This window comes from Gekko japonicus, unplaced genomic scaffold (assembly GCF_001447785.1).
Source record: "Gekko japonicus isolate JY-2015 unplaced genomic scaffold, Gekko_japonicus_V1.1 scaffold9, whole genome shotgun sequence".
In the NCBI taxonomy this organism is placed as follows: domain Eukaryota; kingdom Metazoa; phylum Chordata; class Lepidosauria; order Squamata; family Gekkonidae; genus Gekko; species Gekko japonicus.
The window spans coordinates 3,328,982-3,347,888 of NW_015168044.1; the positions used below are offsets into that span (position 1 = coordinate 3,328,982).

Below are 18,907 nucleotides of genomic sequence, written 5' to 3' on the forward strand. Positions count from 1 at the left end.
ATAACTCATTAGCATATGCCACACCCCCTGACATCACCGGAAGTGTGTCCTCCCCACAGCCGGCGGCGACCTCCAGCGGGCACCAGCAGGGAGCTCCAGGCCCCGCCCTCCCGCACCTCACCTGGGGGGATGGCGTCCCCCGCGTCCCCCCCAACTCATTAGCATAACTCATTAGCATATGCCACACCCCCTGACATCACCGGAAGTGTGTCCTCCCCACAGCCGGCGGCGACCTCCAGCGGGCACCAGCAGGGAGCTCCAGGCCCCGCCCTCCCGCACCTCACCTGGGGGGATGGCGTCCCCCGCGTCCCCCCCAAAAATGACCCCTGCTGTCCACTTTAGTTCACTGATTTCTAAGATATCAATGTTCAGTCTTGCCATCTCATTTTTGACCACATCAAACTTACCTTGATTCATAGATCCTACATTCCAGGTTCCTATGCAGTATTGTTCTTGGCAGCATCGGATTTTCCTTTCACCATCAGACACATCCACAACTCAGTGTCCTTTTGGCTTTGACCCAGCCGCTTCACTCTTTCTGGGGTTACTTGTACTTGCCCACTGCTCTTCCCCTGTAGCATATTGGACACCTTCCAACCTGAGGGGCTCATCTTCCGGCGTCATATCTTTTAGCGTTTTGATACTGTCCATGGGATTTTCTTGGCAAAGATACTGGAGTGGGTTGCCATTTACTTCTCCAGTGGATCACGCTTGGTCTGAGTTCTCTGCTGTGGCCTGTCCATCTTGGGTGACCCTCCACAACATAGCCAACAGCCTCATCGAACCACGCAAGCCCCCTTGCCACGACAAGGCAGTGATCCATGAGGGGGTGGTTATGCACTTAGTGGTACATAACACTAAAGAGCTAGAACTTCTGGCTGCCAGACAACCTTAGGATCTCCTGGCTATTCTACATATAATGCCATATAATAATTAATTGTTATCTCCCTTGGTAGATTCCAAGAAAGTTGTTTAGCTCTTCTGTTACAGAGGAAGGAGGGCTAGCATGGCATAATTAGGTAGAATGCTGGGCTTGGAATGGGAAGACCTGAACTCAAATACCTTCTCAGCCATAAAACTTACTAGGAGTGGGAATTTAGACAAGCCTCTATGCCACAGCCTTGCCTACCTAGCAGGGTGGTTTTATCAATGAAATGGGATAGTTCCCTATATAGGTTGCTCTGTGATCTCCTTGCAGGAATAGCAGCATATAAATTGTGAGAGCCAGTGTGGTGTAGTAGTTAAGAGTATCATATTAGGATCTGGGAGCACCAGGAATGCATGAATCCTTTGAAATACTAAAAAAGACTCAATCAGCAATTTACACCTTTTGAAGTTGTTTGTGGGCTGGGGTTCTAACTATGGGGTTGGATTTCAGTTTTTGGCTTTTTTTTTAAAAAAAAAGATTTGTATGCATCCTCCCCAGAACAGTTGGGGATGGGGGTTTTGTATGCTAAGGGAGGGGAAAGTACTAGAAGATGAAATCTAAACTGAACCTTTTCCCTTGCCCTGCTAGTTTTCTGTGTTGAGGGAAGTTGGGGATGAGTGAGCAACTCCAGTGGGAGGTGGTGTATCCTCGGGGCGTCTTTAGCATGTGATTCTGTTGACTGTAAGCTGGCTCAGAGCTTTTGTAACACATGCATTCTTGGACTGCAGTTCCATGAGATTTACTAAGTTACCTTTGCCCCACATTCTGAAGCGTGATGGACATGACAAACTAGCTCAGCCACCTTATGCATAGCAAGAGGCCAACATCACTTGCATTGTCTTTTGGAAGAATTTCTGTTGTGCAAAGGGATGTACATGATGTACATAAGTTAGTGAATAGTCTAGTTGTTGTCTTGGAATACTTTTCTATCCAGACTTAGTGCAAACTCAAACACATTGGCTTTGTAAAGTTAGAGCTGTCCAATTACATTATGGAAAGTTGTTGTCATGTGCCTGTAAGCCCTGGGTTGTGCTGAAAAGGCAGGTAGATGGAGGTCAAGGGGTTTCCATGCAGCAAAGAACTGTTCTTTTCTTATAATCGGTATTACAAGGATTCTCATTAGAGCTTTTTCTACTTGCATATAGGTCTTAATTTGTAGCCTGGGTAGAAATTTCTGGAAATTTTAAAGGCATGAAGAAAAAGACGCCCCAAGAAAAAAGATGGAATTTGGGGAAATTTTCAAAATATATGCAATACTTTCTTCTTTATTAAACCTGAACTTATTTTATTGAAACCCATAACTGAAACCCATAATGAGCCTGCTTGTCAGGCAAGGCGGGATAGAAATTGAAATAAATCAATTTGTACTATTCAGCATATTTGTGAAATTAAGAAGTATAAATGCCTTTGTTGGCTGCAAGGAAAACTGCAGATATACTCACAAGTCAAGGAGAGGGAGGGAACCGTGAACCCTACCTTAGCACATGTTAGCTTAGTTTTTGCCATTTGAGAGACAATAAAAATGGAAAGAACAAATGTGTATTATTGGAACAGAAACAGTCTCATAATCATAATAGGGCTAGCAGCATACTTGGATATTAAGCACCTTTAGAATGCTGAAAACATTGAACTATTCAATAGTGTATTATGATACATTGTGGAGTATTAATTGTGGATAAAATTAGTCACATGTAAGCAAATATGTTTGAAAACCTGATGTTTAGGTATACAGTATACATAGGAGTTATATTACCTGGATTGTCTTGCATAAAAATACACATACATTTAGTCTTAAAAAGCATTTCACTCATTCCGAAAAAGAAGTTATTTCTTTCCAGTGCTTCCCAAACAAGATCCTGGGGGTGAGCATGTAAAAAAAACAGGTTTTCCTCTCTCCCATCTATAGGCTTGGCTACTTACCGAGTTTCCATAGCCGTTACTGTGCAGTGGGAGAGCCACTGTGGTATAGTGGTTAAAGTATCTGACTAGGATCTGGGAAACCCAGGTTCAAATCCCTTAATTCTGCCACGGAATCTTGCTGGATGACCTTGGGCCAGTCACAGTCTCAGCCTAACCCACCTCACAAGTTTGTTGTGAGGATAAAACAGGGAGGAGGAGAACAAGGTAAGCTGCTTTGGGTCCCCACTGGGAGAGAAAGGTGGGATCTAAACAGGGCCGGCTCACCCGCTATGCAAACTAGGCATTCGCCTAGGGCGTGCCGGCCCTTAGGGGTGCCAAACAGGACCCGCCTGGATGACAAGGCAGTGGCTCCCTGCGTTTCTTTGCACGTGTCTCTTTGCAAGCAGAAAGGTAGTGCTGGGGCCACTTCCCGGGCCCCTCTGCTGGGAAAGAAGATCCATGGAAACCAGCAGAGGGCCGGTGCTGCTGGGCTGTGCGCTCCCTCCCTCCTCGCCCCAAGCGCGGCTGCCTCCAAGTTGCACCCGGAGCAGAAAGCAAAAGCGCAGCAAGTAGTGGGGGGAGGGGGGCTTCCCTGAGAGGGCTGAGCAAAGATGCGGCTGGGCAGCAATAGTGAGTAGCGGCGCTTCTGGTGACCCCCCCCTTCCGACCACTTGACAGCTCGGCTTTCTTTTCTTTCCTGGGCATGGGACTGGGCCTTTTTGCCCAGGCGGCTCTCTCAAACCATGGCTTCGAACCGGGACCCAAGTGCCCAGCTTCCTGCAGGGTGAAGGAAACCATGCTTGTCTCTGACCACGTCCGGAGTGGGGGTGGGTGGGCTTTTCCTTCAGTACTGGTCCGGGGGGAGCGCACGGACTTGGCCCGGGACTCCCCTCCCCACCTCTCCAAAGGGGGAGAGAAGTTGGACTTCCTTCTCTCCAGGCCCTGCCTGGAGGTTAGCAACCCCGTAATTGGGGGCGCGAGGTCCCAGAAGGTAGCCCCACCTAGGGCGCAAAAAAACCTCAGGCCAGCCCTGGATCTACAACTAAATTGTTTGTATGATGTTGCTTATTGAATCAGGCTGTGTTGGTAGATAACCAGTTATGATGTTACCTGCCTCTTTATTCATGATCTACAAAGATGAGGCCAAGCATCCAAGGAGATTTCACCCCAGAATCAGTGTGCAACATCTTCTGTACGTATGTACAAGGAATAGCCAGTGGAGGCCACACCTTGTCCTGAAACATGTTCCTGGTCTAGTTCTCACTGAGGTAGCAAAATTTGTGCTGTTCCACTTTTGAGTACCGGTGAGGAGCTCCTTAAAACAAATAATTACCTGCATGTAGAAAGCAAGCATGTCAGGAAACTATTTGTTGCTCTTTGTTGGGGAAATCTTTTTTGTATGGAGGAGCATTCAGTCATGTGAGAACTCTGCCTTTGCAGTTTGGATGTAGTCCCAGCATTAGCATGCTTCCCTCCTCCTCCATTGCTTGTTTGGCTGGTAGAGATGCTTGTTGGCTTGGAAAGGTGCTCCTGTTTGAAATTGCAAGCTGATACACCGATGGACAAGAAGAAAACCTGCTGCTTGATACCATGAGCTATGGTGTTAACTTACAAGAAGAGAGCCAGGGCGTGGAGTGGTTAGAATAGTGCTGGGGAGACCTGATTTCAAATCTGGGTGACCTTGGGCCAAGCACCCACTCCCTTTCTCAACATAGCCTTCCTTGCAGGGCTGCTAGTGTAAAACAGAGGAAGGGAAATGGGAACCATATCTGCTAGTTGCTCTGAGCTCTTTGGAACACGATACAATAGTTATCACAGACACCAGTGTGGTACGATAGTGACCGTGCTGGCCCTGATCGTGTAGAGCTTCGTTGCGTATGAAATCTAATAAAACTACCTGACCTATTCAAATATTGCTGTGCTTGGGGGGAAATCAGCTTGGTTGCCAAGGTCAAACTTGAGATTCCAAATGTGGCCCATTTGCAGTCCTGTATAATAACTTTCATCGCCATGTTTAGAAGCCGTAGCTGACATTTCATAGAGGTTTCTTGAATGTAGATTCAGGTTCCTATGTGCCTTAGAGGGTGGGGAAAATAGTTCTCAACAGCGGCTTTCTAGTTATTAGAAAAGGGAGAGGCGCTCTTGTATTTATTACAATGATATCCTGTCTTTCTTCCATCCAATGGATTCAAGGCACTGGTAAATAAATCTCTCAGGAGGAGGTCTACCATTCAAACAGTACCCATAGAGAGCTGATCAGCTTCCACACTATGGCTGTTTCATATGGCTGCAGTCACAGTTAGGGTTGCCAACTGTCCTGGAGAAAAATGTCCTGTCTGTTTCATAGAGGCTTAATGTGTGGAAATGGGCAGTTGAAGCTTTTAATGGGATAGAGGAATTAACTTCACCTGGTAATCACTGTTCCTTCTAAGCTGAGTTAGTGTGAGTTAGCTCACAGTTTTTTAGCCTCCAGCTCAGATTTTTGTCTTAACTCAGGAACGGCTCCAGAGCAAACTAATTTATGCAGTAGCCAAAACGATCACTCACAACTTTAATGCCTGTAGCTCACAGAGTAGAATTTTTGCTCACAAGACTCCACAGCTTAGAGGGAGCATTGCTAGTAAGTCATGTCCTGCTAAACTGTTATTAAAGGAACTTTTCTTTCCAGGCCAGTTGGCAAAACTGTGCTGCAGCTGAGGCTACAGTCTTCAGAGAGAAATTCAAGAAGGAACAGGTTCACTGGGCAAAAAGCAGACTCAGACCATATACTTATTCTCACTGTAAATGAAAGTGGCCTGTGAAAAAAAATCTTGAGTCATCTGTAGAATCACCCTTTCTGTAGTACTGGCAGTGGTAGTAAATCACTGTAAACAAAATCACACAGTTTCATCCATACATACTTGTCTAATGGATGCAAGCAAGTTAGAAGAGATCTTCATCTCCAATTCAGAAAAAGGAAGGTCAGTACTTTAAGCATTTTGTAATGAACGTTGTAATTCTTTTTAATTATATACTTTATTAAAATATAAGACTATAGATTAACAGATAACAAACAACAGTAATATATATACATACACACACACACACCCCTTGTTCAGATATTACAATATATTAAACCTTATAAATATATGGTGGATATTCTTTAGGAAAAATGGCATCTTGTTGGTTGCATTGAGTGGAGGAAACTTTTAGCTTAATGCATATTCCTTGACCATGGATGTAGCTCAAGTGTGTATTTTTAAGATTTAGGGGAAAGGAAACTTGGACATTCATCATATCTGAGACTAAATGTTAAGACTAGAGTCAGCCCTGTGCCAGTTATGGGATATAAACCCCACAGAACTCTGGATTTCCTTCTTAGTATGTATGTATAAAGTAGGCTGTAAAACACACCATCCCAAGGCTGGCCAATGAAAACATGTGCCTGTTGGACAAGAGTTTCATAATACAGCAGCAATTTGGCCAAGTAAATGCAATGCATAAACGGGGTTTGGTTCCGTGGCTAGTCTAAGCCTAAGAATTTCCATTAGCATCACCGTGCATCTTAATTAGGAAAGAGACACGGGACTGTTACAGATCTTTAAGCCTCGGTTTACGCATGCATGTGTATATATTCTGATTTTTCAAATGTATCCTTCATAACCAGTAGCTGAAAGATTCATTGCAAAGCACTGTACCTAATGGAAGGTAACATGAGGCTAATCAAAAACTATTTACCTCTGCTGTTATGCTGCTGAATCATGTAATGATGAACGATAATGAATCACTCTGTAATGAGTGTGTGTGTGAATCAGCCAGTCCTGTCACACAAATCCTTGCTTCCCAAGCACACTTCAAGATACAGCGCACTGCAGGATGAAACCACAAGATCCATTCCCCAGGTATGACAAACAACACTGTGCTGTCTAGAAAGAGATGCAGCTGGCAGATTAGGCATAATTCCATTACTCACAAGCTGTTGGTCCTCACTGCTCAGAAGGCAGGTACTCATACAAGTAGATGGCTACAGTTGGAGGAAGAAGAGATGAATTTTGGATCAGTGCCCTCCAGGGAGACATGGGCTCCTGCCAGCCCTTGTGGATCAAACAGGGTATCTTTCATTTTCACTGTGGACCTGCCTGTCTCCTCCTGCCCTCTTCTACACATTTGGCTGACCCCAGTGAGCGGAGACCTCTGAAGCCTGACAAGTAGGACTGGGGGCTCTTGACAGGGCTGTGCTGGTTTTGCAGGTTGCAATTACATCCCAAATTGCGAGGTGATGGCAGATGCATTCCTCCCTTGGCCTTCTGTAAATAGTTATGCAGCCTTCCCAGCTATCTCGCTTCAGGGCCTTCCCTGGGCAATGCATTCTTCTGTACTTCAGTGGGACTGTACTGTCCGGACTTGTCGATTTGAGTTTATGTGCGAGGAAGGCAACAAGAGAGGAAGAAATTTCATCACTGTTTGCATCTAGTTGCTGTGTGTGAGTGTAGGGTTGTGGGGGGGGGGAAAGAGAGAACAGGGCCTGACAGTTAGGGTTGCCAGCTCCAGATTGGGAGATTCCTGGAGATCTGGGGGAGAGCAGGGTATAATGGCATAGTGGCCACCCTCCAACGTAGCCATTTTTCCCAGGGGAACTGACCTGTCAAGTAGAAACCATCTGTAATTCTGGGAGATTCCCAAACCCCACCTGGAGGTTGGCAACCCTACATTCCATAGTGTCCCGCCTCCAGAAGATGCCTGATGTGATGTCTTGTATAGCACTATCTTCTGTGGGCAGTTGAAGGAATTTGGCTTTCTGGCAGTCCAGGACTAGACACACACTCCTTGTTTGTTTGTTTCCACAGCACTTAGGAATGGTGTGGGCTGAGAAGCATGGAATTGGTGTGGGCTTCCTATGTGTTTGGGCAGAAGGGTTACAGCTGCTGCATGTACAATGAGCTGTTGGTGGACATGTTCAGGAAGGAGTATTGGCACGTTACAGAATTGCTTGGTTATCTTGGGGAGGGGAGGAAGTAAACTGGAGGTGGTAAAAACTGCATGTGTTCTTGTCTTTTTTATTGATTTTTTAAAACTACAAATAACTACAACAGAAAAAAAAAGGGGGGGGAAATACTACATATACGGGAGAAAGAAAAATAGTCACCACTAACTAAAAACCCAAGAAAGGAGATCCTCCAACTAGCTTAGATACAGCAAATCTTCTCATCATTAATCCTTTTATAAACTGAGTCAAACATTTAAAACCTTTTACCCGTAGAGTTTACATTTAACTGTCTAATAACAGTACCTCCAATCATCCCCAAAACCCAAAGTTCTCAAAGGCACAATTCAGAGTCCTTCAGCCTTTACTTCTTCTTTTCCCTTCTCTTCCACAACTTGTAGGGGCTTTTCGGGGCGGGCTACCCCCTGCTCAAAGAGTCCTTGCCGGAAGAACCAGTTTCCAGCTCGCCACTGGACCTACTGTCCTCTTCTTTTTTCTTGTCCTCTGGCCTTCCCAGCTGTTCCTTTAAGAATTCTTGAGCTTTCAGAACAGAGTCAATCTTTTCTTTTTTCTTTTTTCTCTTTGATCTTAAACATTACGCCTTCTGGAAATAGCCATTTTTATCCAATTGAATTTGTTTGGAGAAAGAGCACAAGTTCTTTGTATTTCTTTCTGCGTTGTCTCACTTCAAATGGAATATCCTTTAGCGTTCTGATAGCATTCTCCCCTGCTTTCAGGGGTGTTGCAGCGACCGCTTTCGGGATAGCATCCCTGACGTACCTCTTTGAGAATCTTACTACAATTTCCCCAGGCGTGTTCTTGTCTTGAGTGTGGATTTTTAGATGAGTTTTCATCTGAAATAGTTACAATTTTGTAGAGAGGATAGAATATGCATCAGCAGAATTGCACCACATATTGCAGTATCTATTGCAATGGTTTCAGTCCTCCCGAGTTCTTTTTTAAATGAACCAGTTGCTAGATTTCTGCCCCCTCTGGGGCAACAGATACCTTTCCTCAGTTCATGCTTAATGAAAACGGTATGTGTGCTTAAATTAAACAGGAGCCCAGCAGCATCTGAAAGATAGACAAAATTTATGCCAGCATCAGCTTTTGTGAGTCAGAGCTCACTTCCTCAGGTGCATAGGAGTGCCTGAGGGAGTGAGCTCTGACTCACACAAAAGCTGATGCCTGACATAAATTTTGCTCATCTTCTGGATGCTGCTGGTCTCCTCTTTAATTTTGCTACAGCAGACTACTGAAGCTATCCTTCTGGAATACTTAAGCAGACTCTTGTACGCTGTTCTAATGTTTCATTCATTGATTCTGTTAACAAATTTGAATTTAGCACAGCGTCTCAAACCCCCCCGCCCCCCCAAATCAGTGCTTTCCTCCTTGGGAACTCTTTCTCCCTTAAGAGTTAGGCTGCCTCCTTGATTTTAGAGATTGGCCCCTCATTGTGGATTCTGTGCATAATAGATTACTTTTATGATGAGGAGCAAGTAGGGTTGCCACGTCCCCCCTGCCCACTGGAGGGGGATGGGCAGGGCAGGTTGCCGGATCCAGGTTGGGAAACGTCTGGAGATTTGGGGATGGAGCCTGGGAGGACAGGGCCATCAGTGGGGTACAGTTTCTGTCAGAGCTGTCTCAGCCCCACCTGCCTCACAGGGTGTCTGTTGTGGGAAGGGGAAGGGGTCTGTAAGCTGCTCTGAGACTCCGAGTGAAGGGCGGGGTATAAATCCAATCCTCTTCCTCTTCTTCCTCGCTATAGAATCCACCCTCCAAAGCATTCACTTTCTCCAGGGGGGCTGATCTCTGTAAGTCTGGAGATGAGCTGTAATTCCGGGCGATCCCTGGAGCAAGGGATGTTTTCGGTAGCCAGGAATGCAGTTTAGCTCCTTGTGCATGTATATCACATAACCGATGCGTGTGTTTTAGGCAGGATGTGGGGTGCTGCAGCAAGAGCTGTTGCAATTGTTTGTCTCTGTGTCTATGGGTTGGTGGTAAACAGTTTGCTAGTTCTTAGCAAGGAAGTAAATGGACCTCCTGCTATGGAATTTGCTGTGAAAGCTAAATGCATACATCTCAGAACATCTGACCTAGCATTCTGTTTTGAACTATAATCGACCATATGCCTCCTGGAACCCTCACAAGCAGGGCTGCCAGTCTCCAGGTGACAGATCAGTTCTCCAGGTGACAGATCAGTTCCTGGAGAAAACAGCTGCCTTAGGGGGCAGGCAGGCTCTGTGGCATTATACCCTGCCCCCCCAGGTTAGTAAAAGGTAAAGGTTTCCCTTGCTCAAAAGTTAGTCGAATCCGACTCTATGGTTGTGGTGCTCATCTCTGTTTCCAAGCTGAAGAGCCAGCACTGTGCAAAGAAGTTTCCGTGGTCATGTGGCCGGCGTGACTAGACTCTGAGGTGCACGGAACACTGTTACCTTCCCACCAAAGCGGGAAGGTATTTATCTACTTGCAATTTCTTGCTTTCGAACTGCTAGGTTGGCAGGAGCTGGGACCAGAGACGGGAGCTCACTCCGTCATGCGGCACTCGGGTCTCGAACTACTGACCTTCCAGTCTGCAGTTCAGCGTCTTAACCACTGAGCGACCGCAGCTCCCCCCAGGTTACCCTGCCCCAAATCCCCAAGAATTTCTCAATCCAGAGTTGGCAACCCTAGCAGCGAATGAAAATGTCCCCAGTGTCCAGGATTATCTACATGCAGGTTCTAGTTAGCTATCGTGGCAAATACCCACCCTCCGTCAAGTATCCACTCTTTTCTTCTTCTGTCAACTGGAATGATAAACTGCTTCAATCATAATATATTTACTTCTGTAAACAAAAAAAAGTGATTGTACTCTTAGGTTCAGTGTTAGTGATTCTTTTTATAGATCTAAAAAGTCAAAAGCATTTCCTGGTCCAGAGAGTTTACTGGAAGCTGAACATTTTGAAAAGTCTCATGTTCCCAGTAAGACACCGAGATCTCAAATTGGCCTGTACTTATGAATTTAGAGAGGGTTGTGAGGTCAAGACCACAGGAATCTAAACACAGGGCCATTTCAGTTGGCAGTCAAGTGAGATCTGTCCTTTTGTTGATCTGAAATACTGGGATATAGGCAAGAAGGTTATGGGACAGATCCACAGTATACCTGAGCTGGCTTAATTGTCATTACAAGGAAGCTGAGGATTCTGAGGATTCTAAGTATTGTATGTGTGTATGGCTGTCTAACAATTTGCAGCATTTCATCATCCAAACTGCCGTTTCCTCAGATGATCTGAGAGGGAACAATAACAGTTAAAAGTGGTAGAAAATTGATCTAAGATTGTAGTGCCAATATCAAGCTAAAAAGTATGTTAACATTTAAACCCACTTTCAGCTAGACCCACAAAAATGGTTGATGATAACAGTAATAAAATGAGCATAATCTTAAACCTTGAACAGGTCAGCAGTACTAAGCCAAACTCCGGTGTGCCAGTTGTACATCTGTCTCCTCACCATATGCTCTTTTTTCGAACGGGTTCACTCTTGGGCAAGGGCATTTTCAGAGGCAGAACCAACCCTTTCAAATGATCTGTGGGCATGGTGTTTTCATTTCAGGGTACTTTCATGTCACATGGCTTGTCAAGATGTTATATTTTAGAGAGCCACCTTTGGAGGCTAAAGAAGTGATAGATCTCTGCAGTAATGGTACTGTGTATTAGAGGCAGGTCAGATGGTGTACGTTTTATGCTGTTGGTTTTTATTCTCTCTCCCCTCCCCCCCCCAACTTAGTGTTTCTTTTTAAGACAGCCTGGAGTCCTCAGAGGAAGGTGAGGTATAGATGTTTCAACAATAAACTGTAACACACTCCCAAACCCCCTTCAAAATAGAATGTGATTTAAGCCTGCTGTCTTTAAAAAGAAAAAAAGGAAAGGGGTGCAAAATGAGTCTCATGGGAAGAGAACTCCATACCCTTAGTAGTGCCTTCACAGTGAAAGCCTTGCCACACTTCTGAGTTTGGAGGCTGTGTTCTCTTGAAAACATAATTCTTTATAGTCAGTAGCTTTCCTGTTCCTGGTAGAAGAGAACTGGGAAGGGCTTGGAATTTAAGGAGGGATGTCAGCAGGATGGTGGATGTGAGTGTCTACCAGGTGTGCCTGTGCTGACCTACTTGGCCGCCTTGTGTATAATGCGACTCAGAAGAGCAACCAGGTCAGGAATAAAATGGACATTGCAGAGATGTGTGGCAGGAAGAAAAGAACAAAATGATAAGTATTTTATGAATACCCAATGAAAATAGAAGCTGAACTGGGCAGATGAGGGAACAGATATTGGAAGATTGCTGAATGATACCAACTTGACATATGAGAATCTGGATGACAATAGGTATAGGGTCCAAGTTTAAGTGTATTTCTTTATAGTGAGGGCCAGAAACAATACAATACAAATCATATGGAGGGAGGCAGGAAGATTAAATTAGGGGAGCAAAAATCATGCTTCTTAAATCAATATTACAATATATTTTTTATCCAGCCTAAACTTTATTTAAAGGAGGACTGGGTTCAGAAATTGCATGAAGAAGCCACTTTAAGAAGTTGAAATGCATCATGTATATCTTGGAATATGAAGTGGCATTATCACATTTATGCAGTACAAAGTACAAAAGCCTTTTTATTGAATAACAAGTTTGAAAGGCACTATATGATATGCTGCTAAGAAATATATGCATATCTTTGTCAGTAGGTGGGGGTGGAGTATCTGGGTTTAGAAATGGTATGCATAAGTAATGTTTTTAGTGAGCTGAGAAATTAGCTTTTCTGTATCTTAATGGGTCATTTTAACATGTAGCATTTATTTAGTGCCTTTGAGTACTTTAAGCACTTGTAGCTATTATCCTTACAACAACCCTGTAAAGTGGACTTATTAGTATTGCAGATAGGGTGCCAGAGAGAAAGGCTGGCTGAAAGTGTCAACGAGTTCCTGGCAAAGGCAGGGTTTGAATTTCCTGACTTAAGACCATAGTGACCAAGTTACATGAGAGAAAATATTTCTTAACGGACTCCATCTTACCAGCTTTGGATTTTCCCTATCACACCCCAAGGCAAATCACGTATTTTCCCCTCCAATTTTTTATTCTTCCTAAAGTTTCATATTTCCATGCTGGAGCAGGTAAACCTCTTTTTAGCCTGTCATTATTTATTGATTGATTTTAATTTATTTTCGATTTGTATCCTGCCTTGCCTACACAGGCAGGCTCAAGGTGGCGTACAACAGTTAGAATACAATAAAACACAGTGGATAAATGCAATCCAATAAAACACATAAAACAATATACAAGTAAACTGCAGATCAGTATAGATGGCGGTTGCTGTACAGGCCAGCATCCATAAGTGTTCTTAATGCTCATTCATCAGTGGCGGCTCCTAATCGAAAGCCTGGTGGAAGAGCTCTGGTTTACAGGCCCTGTAGAACTGTAAGAGGTCCCTCAGGGCCCTGGTGTCTTCTGGGAGCTCATTCCACCAGTGTGGAGCCGCCACTGAGAAGGCCCTAGCTCTGGTGATGGCCAGTCTGACGTCTTTCGGGCCGGGGAGAGTCAGGCGATTTTGCAGCCCTGACCTCAGTGCTCTCTGGGGGATGTATGGGGAAAGGCGGTCCCTTAGGTAGGCAGTCCCCTGACCATATAGGGCTTTAAAGGTCAAAACCAGCACCTTGAAGCGAATCCAGTATGCTATTGGCAGCCAGTGCAATGCTTTCAGCACAGGCCAGATGTGCTGTAGCTTCCGAATTTGGGACAAGGGCAGCCCCATGTAGAGAGCGTTGCAGTAGTCCAATCTCGAGGTGACCAACTGCCTGATCAGCCGTAGATGGTAAAAGGCTGCCTTGGCAGTGGCCTGCATCTGCTGGAAATTTCACTTTTCAGCACAGGTACCTCTTACAGGTACCTCTGACATCTGTTGCTGAGAAAAGACTGCCAGATTCAAGGTACTTATTATCCCTTTAAAGATTCTGAGGAAGCAGGTATGTGATGATTATACCTCCCTCCTAATTCCTCCATCTGTTTTCCCTACTCACTGGAGCTCTCCTTGTTGCAGGAAGTGGGAGAGGACGACAGGTGAGGGGCTTAGGGAAGAAAATTCAGCAGCTGCCTATGCTGCCACTGCCTTGGAATAGTGTAGGACTTGTTCTGTCTCCGGGTTATGAACTGGCAGTGGCAGCTGGTCATTCTAGCCACCACCAAGGCTAAAACAGCACAACTTAGTATTGTTGTTATGAGAGTGTACTGAGCTGATAAATCTTTGGTACAAATGTAAAAGGTATTCTTAGAAAAATATTCTTTAGCAGAGATTAAATCAGCAGAGCAGTGAGAAAGTCAGAGTCCATGTGTATGTCTGAAAAAGAATATAGCTTTACTTGAACTAACAGGGAAAAGGTAAACGAGGTTTAAAACAACAGACACTAAATCCTACCTGTTTTCAGCCAGAAGATTACACTAGAAGAATGGCATCTCTTCTCCAAGCAAAACAAAGACAGGAAAGAGACCCCAATATGCAAAATAGCCAATTGATTTTCCAGTCACAGTGCTAAAGTTCAGGTCATTAAACTAAGATGATCTACCAGATTTGTGGGCTTTTCTCACTTGATAACAGCTTGATTACAATAAACACATGTGGCTTTCTGTTGACTAACAAACAAACTCTATAATTACTGAAGTGTTTTAACTTGCTAAACCCAACAAAATGTCACCTCAGCAAGACAGTGCAGCAAACAGCACATGCCCAGCAGGACTTCCTGAATTTTCATGAGATTGCAAGAGTTCAGGAAGCCTATTTGGGCACACACAGATTCGTCTCCTGCAGGGGAAGGGAGGGTGAAGTGGCAGGAGGAGTGTGTGTGTGACAGCAGTGAGGCAGGAGTAGTGATGGGGACTGTTGAGCCCCCCCCCCCATCCATTTCCTCTCCCAGGCTGTTGCCTTGCTATAAAGCCGGCCTTGATTATGATCATTTACTTGTTCAGCAGATTTTTGTCCTACTTCTTATTATGATGACTTATGAGGTTGATAACAAAGGTTATAATTCAAAAGTTGAAGTAAGGAAGTAGTTCTGTAGCTGAGGTGCCACCACATGGAAGGTAGTAATCTCTGGTGACCAGTTGTGTCAGCTCAGAAGGTGGGTGGTAAAGAGAGTACGACCTTGATAGAAGATAATTGATGGAGAAGTTCATTATTCATTCATTGTGTTTTTATCCCGCCCTTCCTCCAAGGAGCTCAGGGTGGAATAGGTTTCACTTCCTCCATTGTATCCTCACAGAATTCTGACGGGTAGTTTAAGCTGAAAGAAACTGACTGGTCCAAGTGAAGTTTTCATGGTGAGCAGGGATTTCGGCCTGATGACCCATGGCCTTGCCCAGCACCCTAACCACACTACACTAATAAGTACTTAAGTCCTTGGGAGTGTTCACTGTGAGACCAACTTTCATAGAAATGTGTTTGGGTTTGTTTGCTGGGCTAAAAAGTGTGTCTGAAGGGAAGCTGAATGTCACAGACAGAAATGCACTTGTGGGTCAAGGCTGGTAGGAATGGAAGTTTACATAAGATCTCTTGTTGCTACAACAGTCATCCTTTTAAATGAACCACTAAAAGGCACACACCTTTGTGAAAGGAGTTTGGGTGTGGGGTATCAGCGATGGGCGACACACACCATCCCAAAGTCCAAATGCAATGTTTATTCTTTGCACAAACCTTTCCTCAGCGATTCTCGTTGTTCCTTTTCTACTGCCTTTTTTTTCTAAAGAGAAAGGCACCTCCTTCCTGAATCACAGACCTGTGAGGAATATTCTTGGAATGCATATGTGGCAAGCAGTACATTTCCTCAGAAGCTGGTGGTTTAAAGGAGTAAGGAGAGCTTTGGGGAAAGGGGAGGGGCTACCTACAAGTTAGGTAATATATTTGCATAGTTTCAGGTGTTAGACTTCTGTTCTCTGAGGAATGGGGGTGGCTTACCTCTAACTCAGCATGCTTCGTTTCTGAGTTGCAGATGGAGCCTGGAAGCCATTAGAGAGCTCTGTGGTGCTGACTTCAATCAGCATGTACCGGAATCTACAAGACCCTCAGTCTCCCAGGGAGGGCTCCCTCAAGTTGGAGCTGGATGGCAAGAAAAGCAGTGAGATGGACAGATGGGGTGAGGCTGGGTCGCCGACAGAGCTTGTTCCCCACAAGGGTTTGAACCACCAGCTGGGCTTCATACCCACCAGTGGGAGGCTCTTGAAGTCTGAATCGGAGGACTCTGGTGTGGAAATGGCCAGCGGCGATCACTCCCCCTCCACTCCTGTGGATTCCGAAAAGAGCTTTACCTTGGACTGTGTGGATGGCTTCCAGCCTTTGGCGAAGGACTCTGCCACTGTGGTATCCCACGACAGCAGCCCCGAAGCGGAAGAGCGAGCGGAACCAGATCCTGGCCAAGATCGACCCTATCACCGGAACCTGTCTGTCAGCAAGAAACTAGCCCAGGTTGTACAGCGATCACAGAAACACCGTTTGCCTGGTCGGTCATCGAGACAGCTCAACCAGAGGCCCCGCAGCCTCCTGGACTTGGAGAGGCTGAAGACTTATTGCCCACAGCGGCCTGCGAGTATTGATGATGATGATGATGTGGGAGCTTCTTGTGGAGGGTATGGTAGCACCACCTCTGTCTGCAACAGTCCTGCAGAACACCACGTGGAATCTGTGGTAAGTGGTAGAGGTATTCTGTAGCTAAGTGTGGCCTGGGCATATAGCTTCCTTTATTTCCCCAAAACATAAAAAGGAATCTGGTGGCACCTTAAAAGGCTACCAGATCTACTGTTACACACGAAACCTTGTTCTGCAATAGTAACTGTCTTTACAGAACCATAAGATTCCTTTGTCTGTGTGACGTTGCTACAATACACATTACTTCACCAGAATTCATTTCCCCCAAATCATTTGCAGTGGGTTTTCTTCATGTCAGAGGCAACCTTGTTCTAGGAGTCCCTCTGATGCAATGAGGATTTTTTAAATGACACGCTTGAGAGCCAGGGACATGACTGCATGGATATCACATGCTCTCTGGCTGTGACCGAATCTCTCCTCCCACTGGCAAGGCGAGGTAGTTTCGTAGGGTGGAATGAATTGCATTTCCCATAAGACGATAGCTTGAATAATTGCCTTTTGCTGGAATGTAGTGCTGTCCTTGCCCTTCAGTGGTGTAAACACTCTTTACTCTCTCTCCTGACCTGGTTGTAAGTGGGAGGAACAGACTGTAAAATCTCACATGGAATCCAGACTGTGATTCATCTGGGTTCTTAGTTGCCTACGTAGCCATTAATATACTATCTGGTAACTGAAGCCCAAAGCAAAAGGCCAGTTATCTGAAAGCCCCAGAATTAAATGTAGATGGTTGCAGTAGACTGCAGGATGTGGTACAAAAGGCTGAGAGAGAGAGTCTGTCAGTTGGTGCAGTGCGATAGCTAGTGGTCTGATCCTATTCACGTTGTTTGGAATAAGGCCTGAATTCATATGCAATTATTCTCAGTTCAGTTGTGCATGGGAGTGCAGCCAAAGGACTTAATTTTGAGTAAACCTGTATAAAACTGTGTTGTAATATGTGTGGGTGGTACATTACTTATCCATAGCCAGAATTTGCTAGGTGGCCATGAAAGAGTTTCTCTGAAGACCAAACCTTCATGGAGACAATACTGACCTACTTCACGAGGCTGTAAGGAATGCTGAGATGATGTAGCTGATGTTTTTTTGAATTGCGTGAATTGATTATTGGCCACCTATGGCCAGCTGGCAAAAGATCTTGAATCGTCTTCTAAGTACCCTTCCTTGATTCTTTGAACAGAAAACACAAAACTGGCTGTTTAAAAGCAGCTCATCGAGTTTGCATAATTTGTAGTGTTTGGGCAGTTGTCCAGATATTTTAATATTTGAGTTGTAAAATTTGCAGAAAGCCTTTCGAGTTGAGTGGTTGTGGCACCCTTTAGTTCTCTTGGACTCAAGACAGCACTGGGAATAAATGATGGGATTATTGTTTCTAGTGTCTCATAACTTGTTGATGCATTTTCCTGCTAGTTGAGCATTGGGTAGATTTGAGGCAGTGAACTGGGATCTGGTGACTTGCTGACCCCTTTCCAACCAGATCCACTCCCCCCCCCCATCCCACCTCAGTTTCAAAGAACAACTGGTTTGGGTAAAGTGGGGGGATGATAAGGATTAGGGCCCCTGAAGCTTTGGGCGAAAAAACTGATGCTTAGTTCTTCTAATGCCCCCTGTTTCCTAATCCTTCTTCAAAAGGCTGGGGGGGGGGAGAAGCTACTTATGTGGATAGTAATATTTTTTCTTGGGGAAACAGTGCTGAGATTTCTGGAGCCAGGCTTTCCCCCCCTCCCCCCCCCTTCCATGTGCATTAGGCAACTTTGAGGCTTCTGGCTGTGATGGAGCAGGGAGAAATATTTCTGTATAGGGCTCTGATGCAAGTATCTTGGTGGCAGGGAGGGAGATGATGTTAGAGAGAATGGAATGCCATGGGTGTGAGCTTTCCGCTCTGAGATCTTGCCTCTTGCACGTAGTCTAAGGCTCTTAAATCATACTTCGATATAGGTACAGATTACTCAGGCAATCTGTACTTCTGTACCTTTTACAGAAAACAGGTAAATGTACCACCTGCAGAGGCTGGAGTGTGTAGTAGAGGCTTCTTTCAGACTTTGATTTAGTTCTCATAATTAATTGGCTGCAGCTCTCTGTCTGGTTTACAGTGCAGTAGATGTTCTTGTCGGTTTGTCTTTGTGCAGAAATTGGTTTTGAAAACTTCTAGAGCTCTAGCCGAAGAACTGGTGCTCAAACACCCCCCACCCCCCCAGTTATAGACAAGGGATGAGTGCTCAGGCCTCTTCTCCGTGGTCGTCTTCCAGACAACTTCTCTCATCTTTGCTTTTTTTGCTTCAGTTGTTAGAATGTATATTCTTCCTTTGTCCTGTTCATATTGTAAAGTGTGTGTGTGAGATATTGCTATGTGCTTCTGTTCCCTCTGCCCTTCTCTAGCTTTAACAGATTAATACAAAAGCCTTTTGGCTGAGATCAAGTGTAGTACCATGGAAAAGCAACCCTATTTCAAAAAGTGCTGTG

At 44.9% G+C, this 18,907-nt stretch overlaps 1 protein-coding gene across 1 annotated transcript in view; it reads left to right on the plus strand.

Annotated features, from left to right (window-relative positions):
• The window catches only part of LOC107112984 (chromosome unknown open reading frame, human C8orf58), a 38,101-nt gene that overhangs the window by 5,672 nt on the left and 13,522 nt on the right, over positions 1-18,907 (plus strand). The window contains exon 2 of the mRNA XM_015414186.1: positions 15,798-16,489. Coding sequence (XP_015269672.1) covers positions 15,798-16,489 — 692 coding nt within the window. The remainder of the gene's footprint in view (positions 1-15,797; positions 16,490-18,907) is intronic.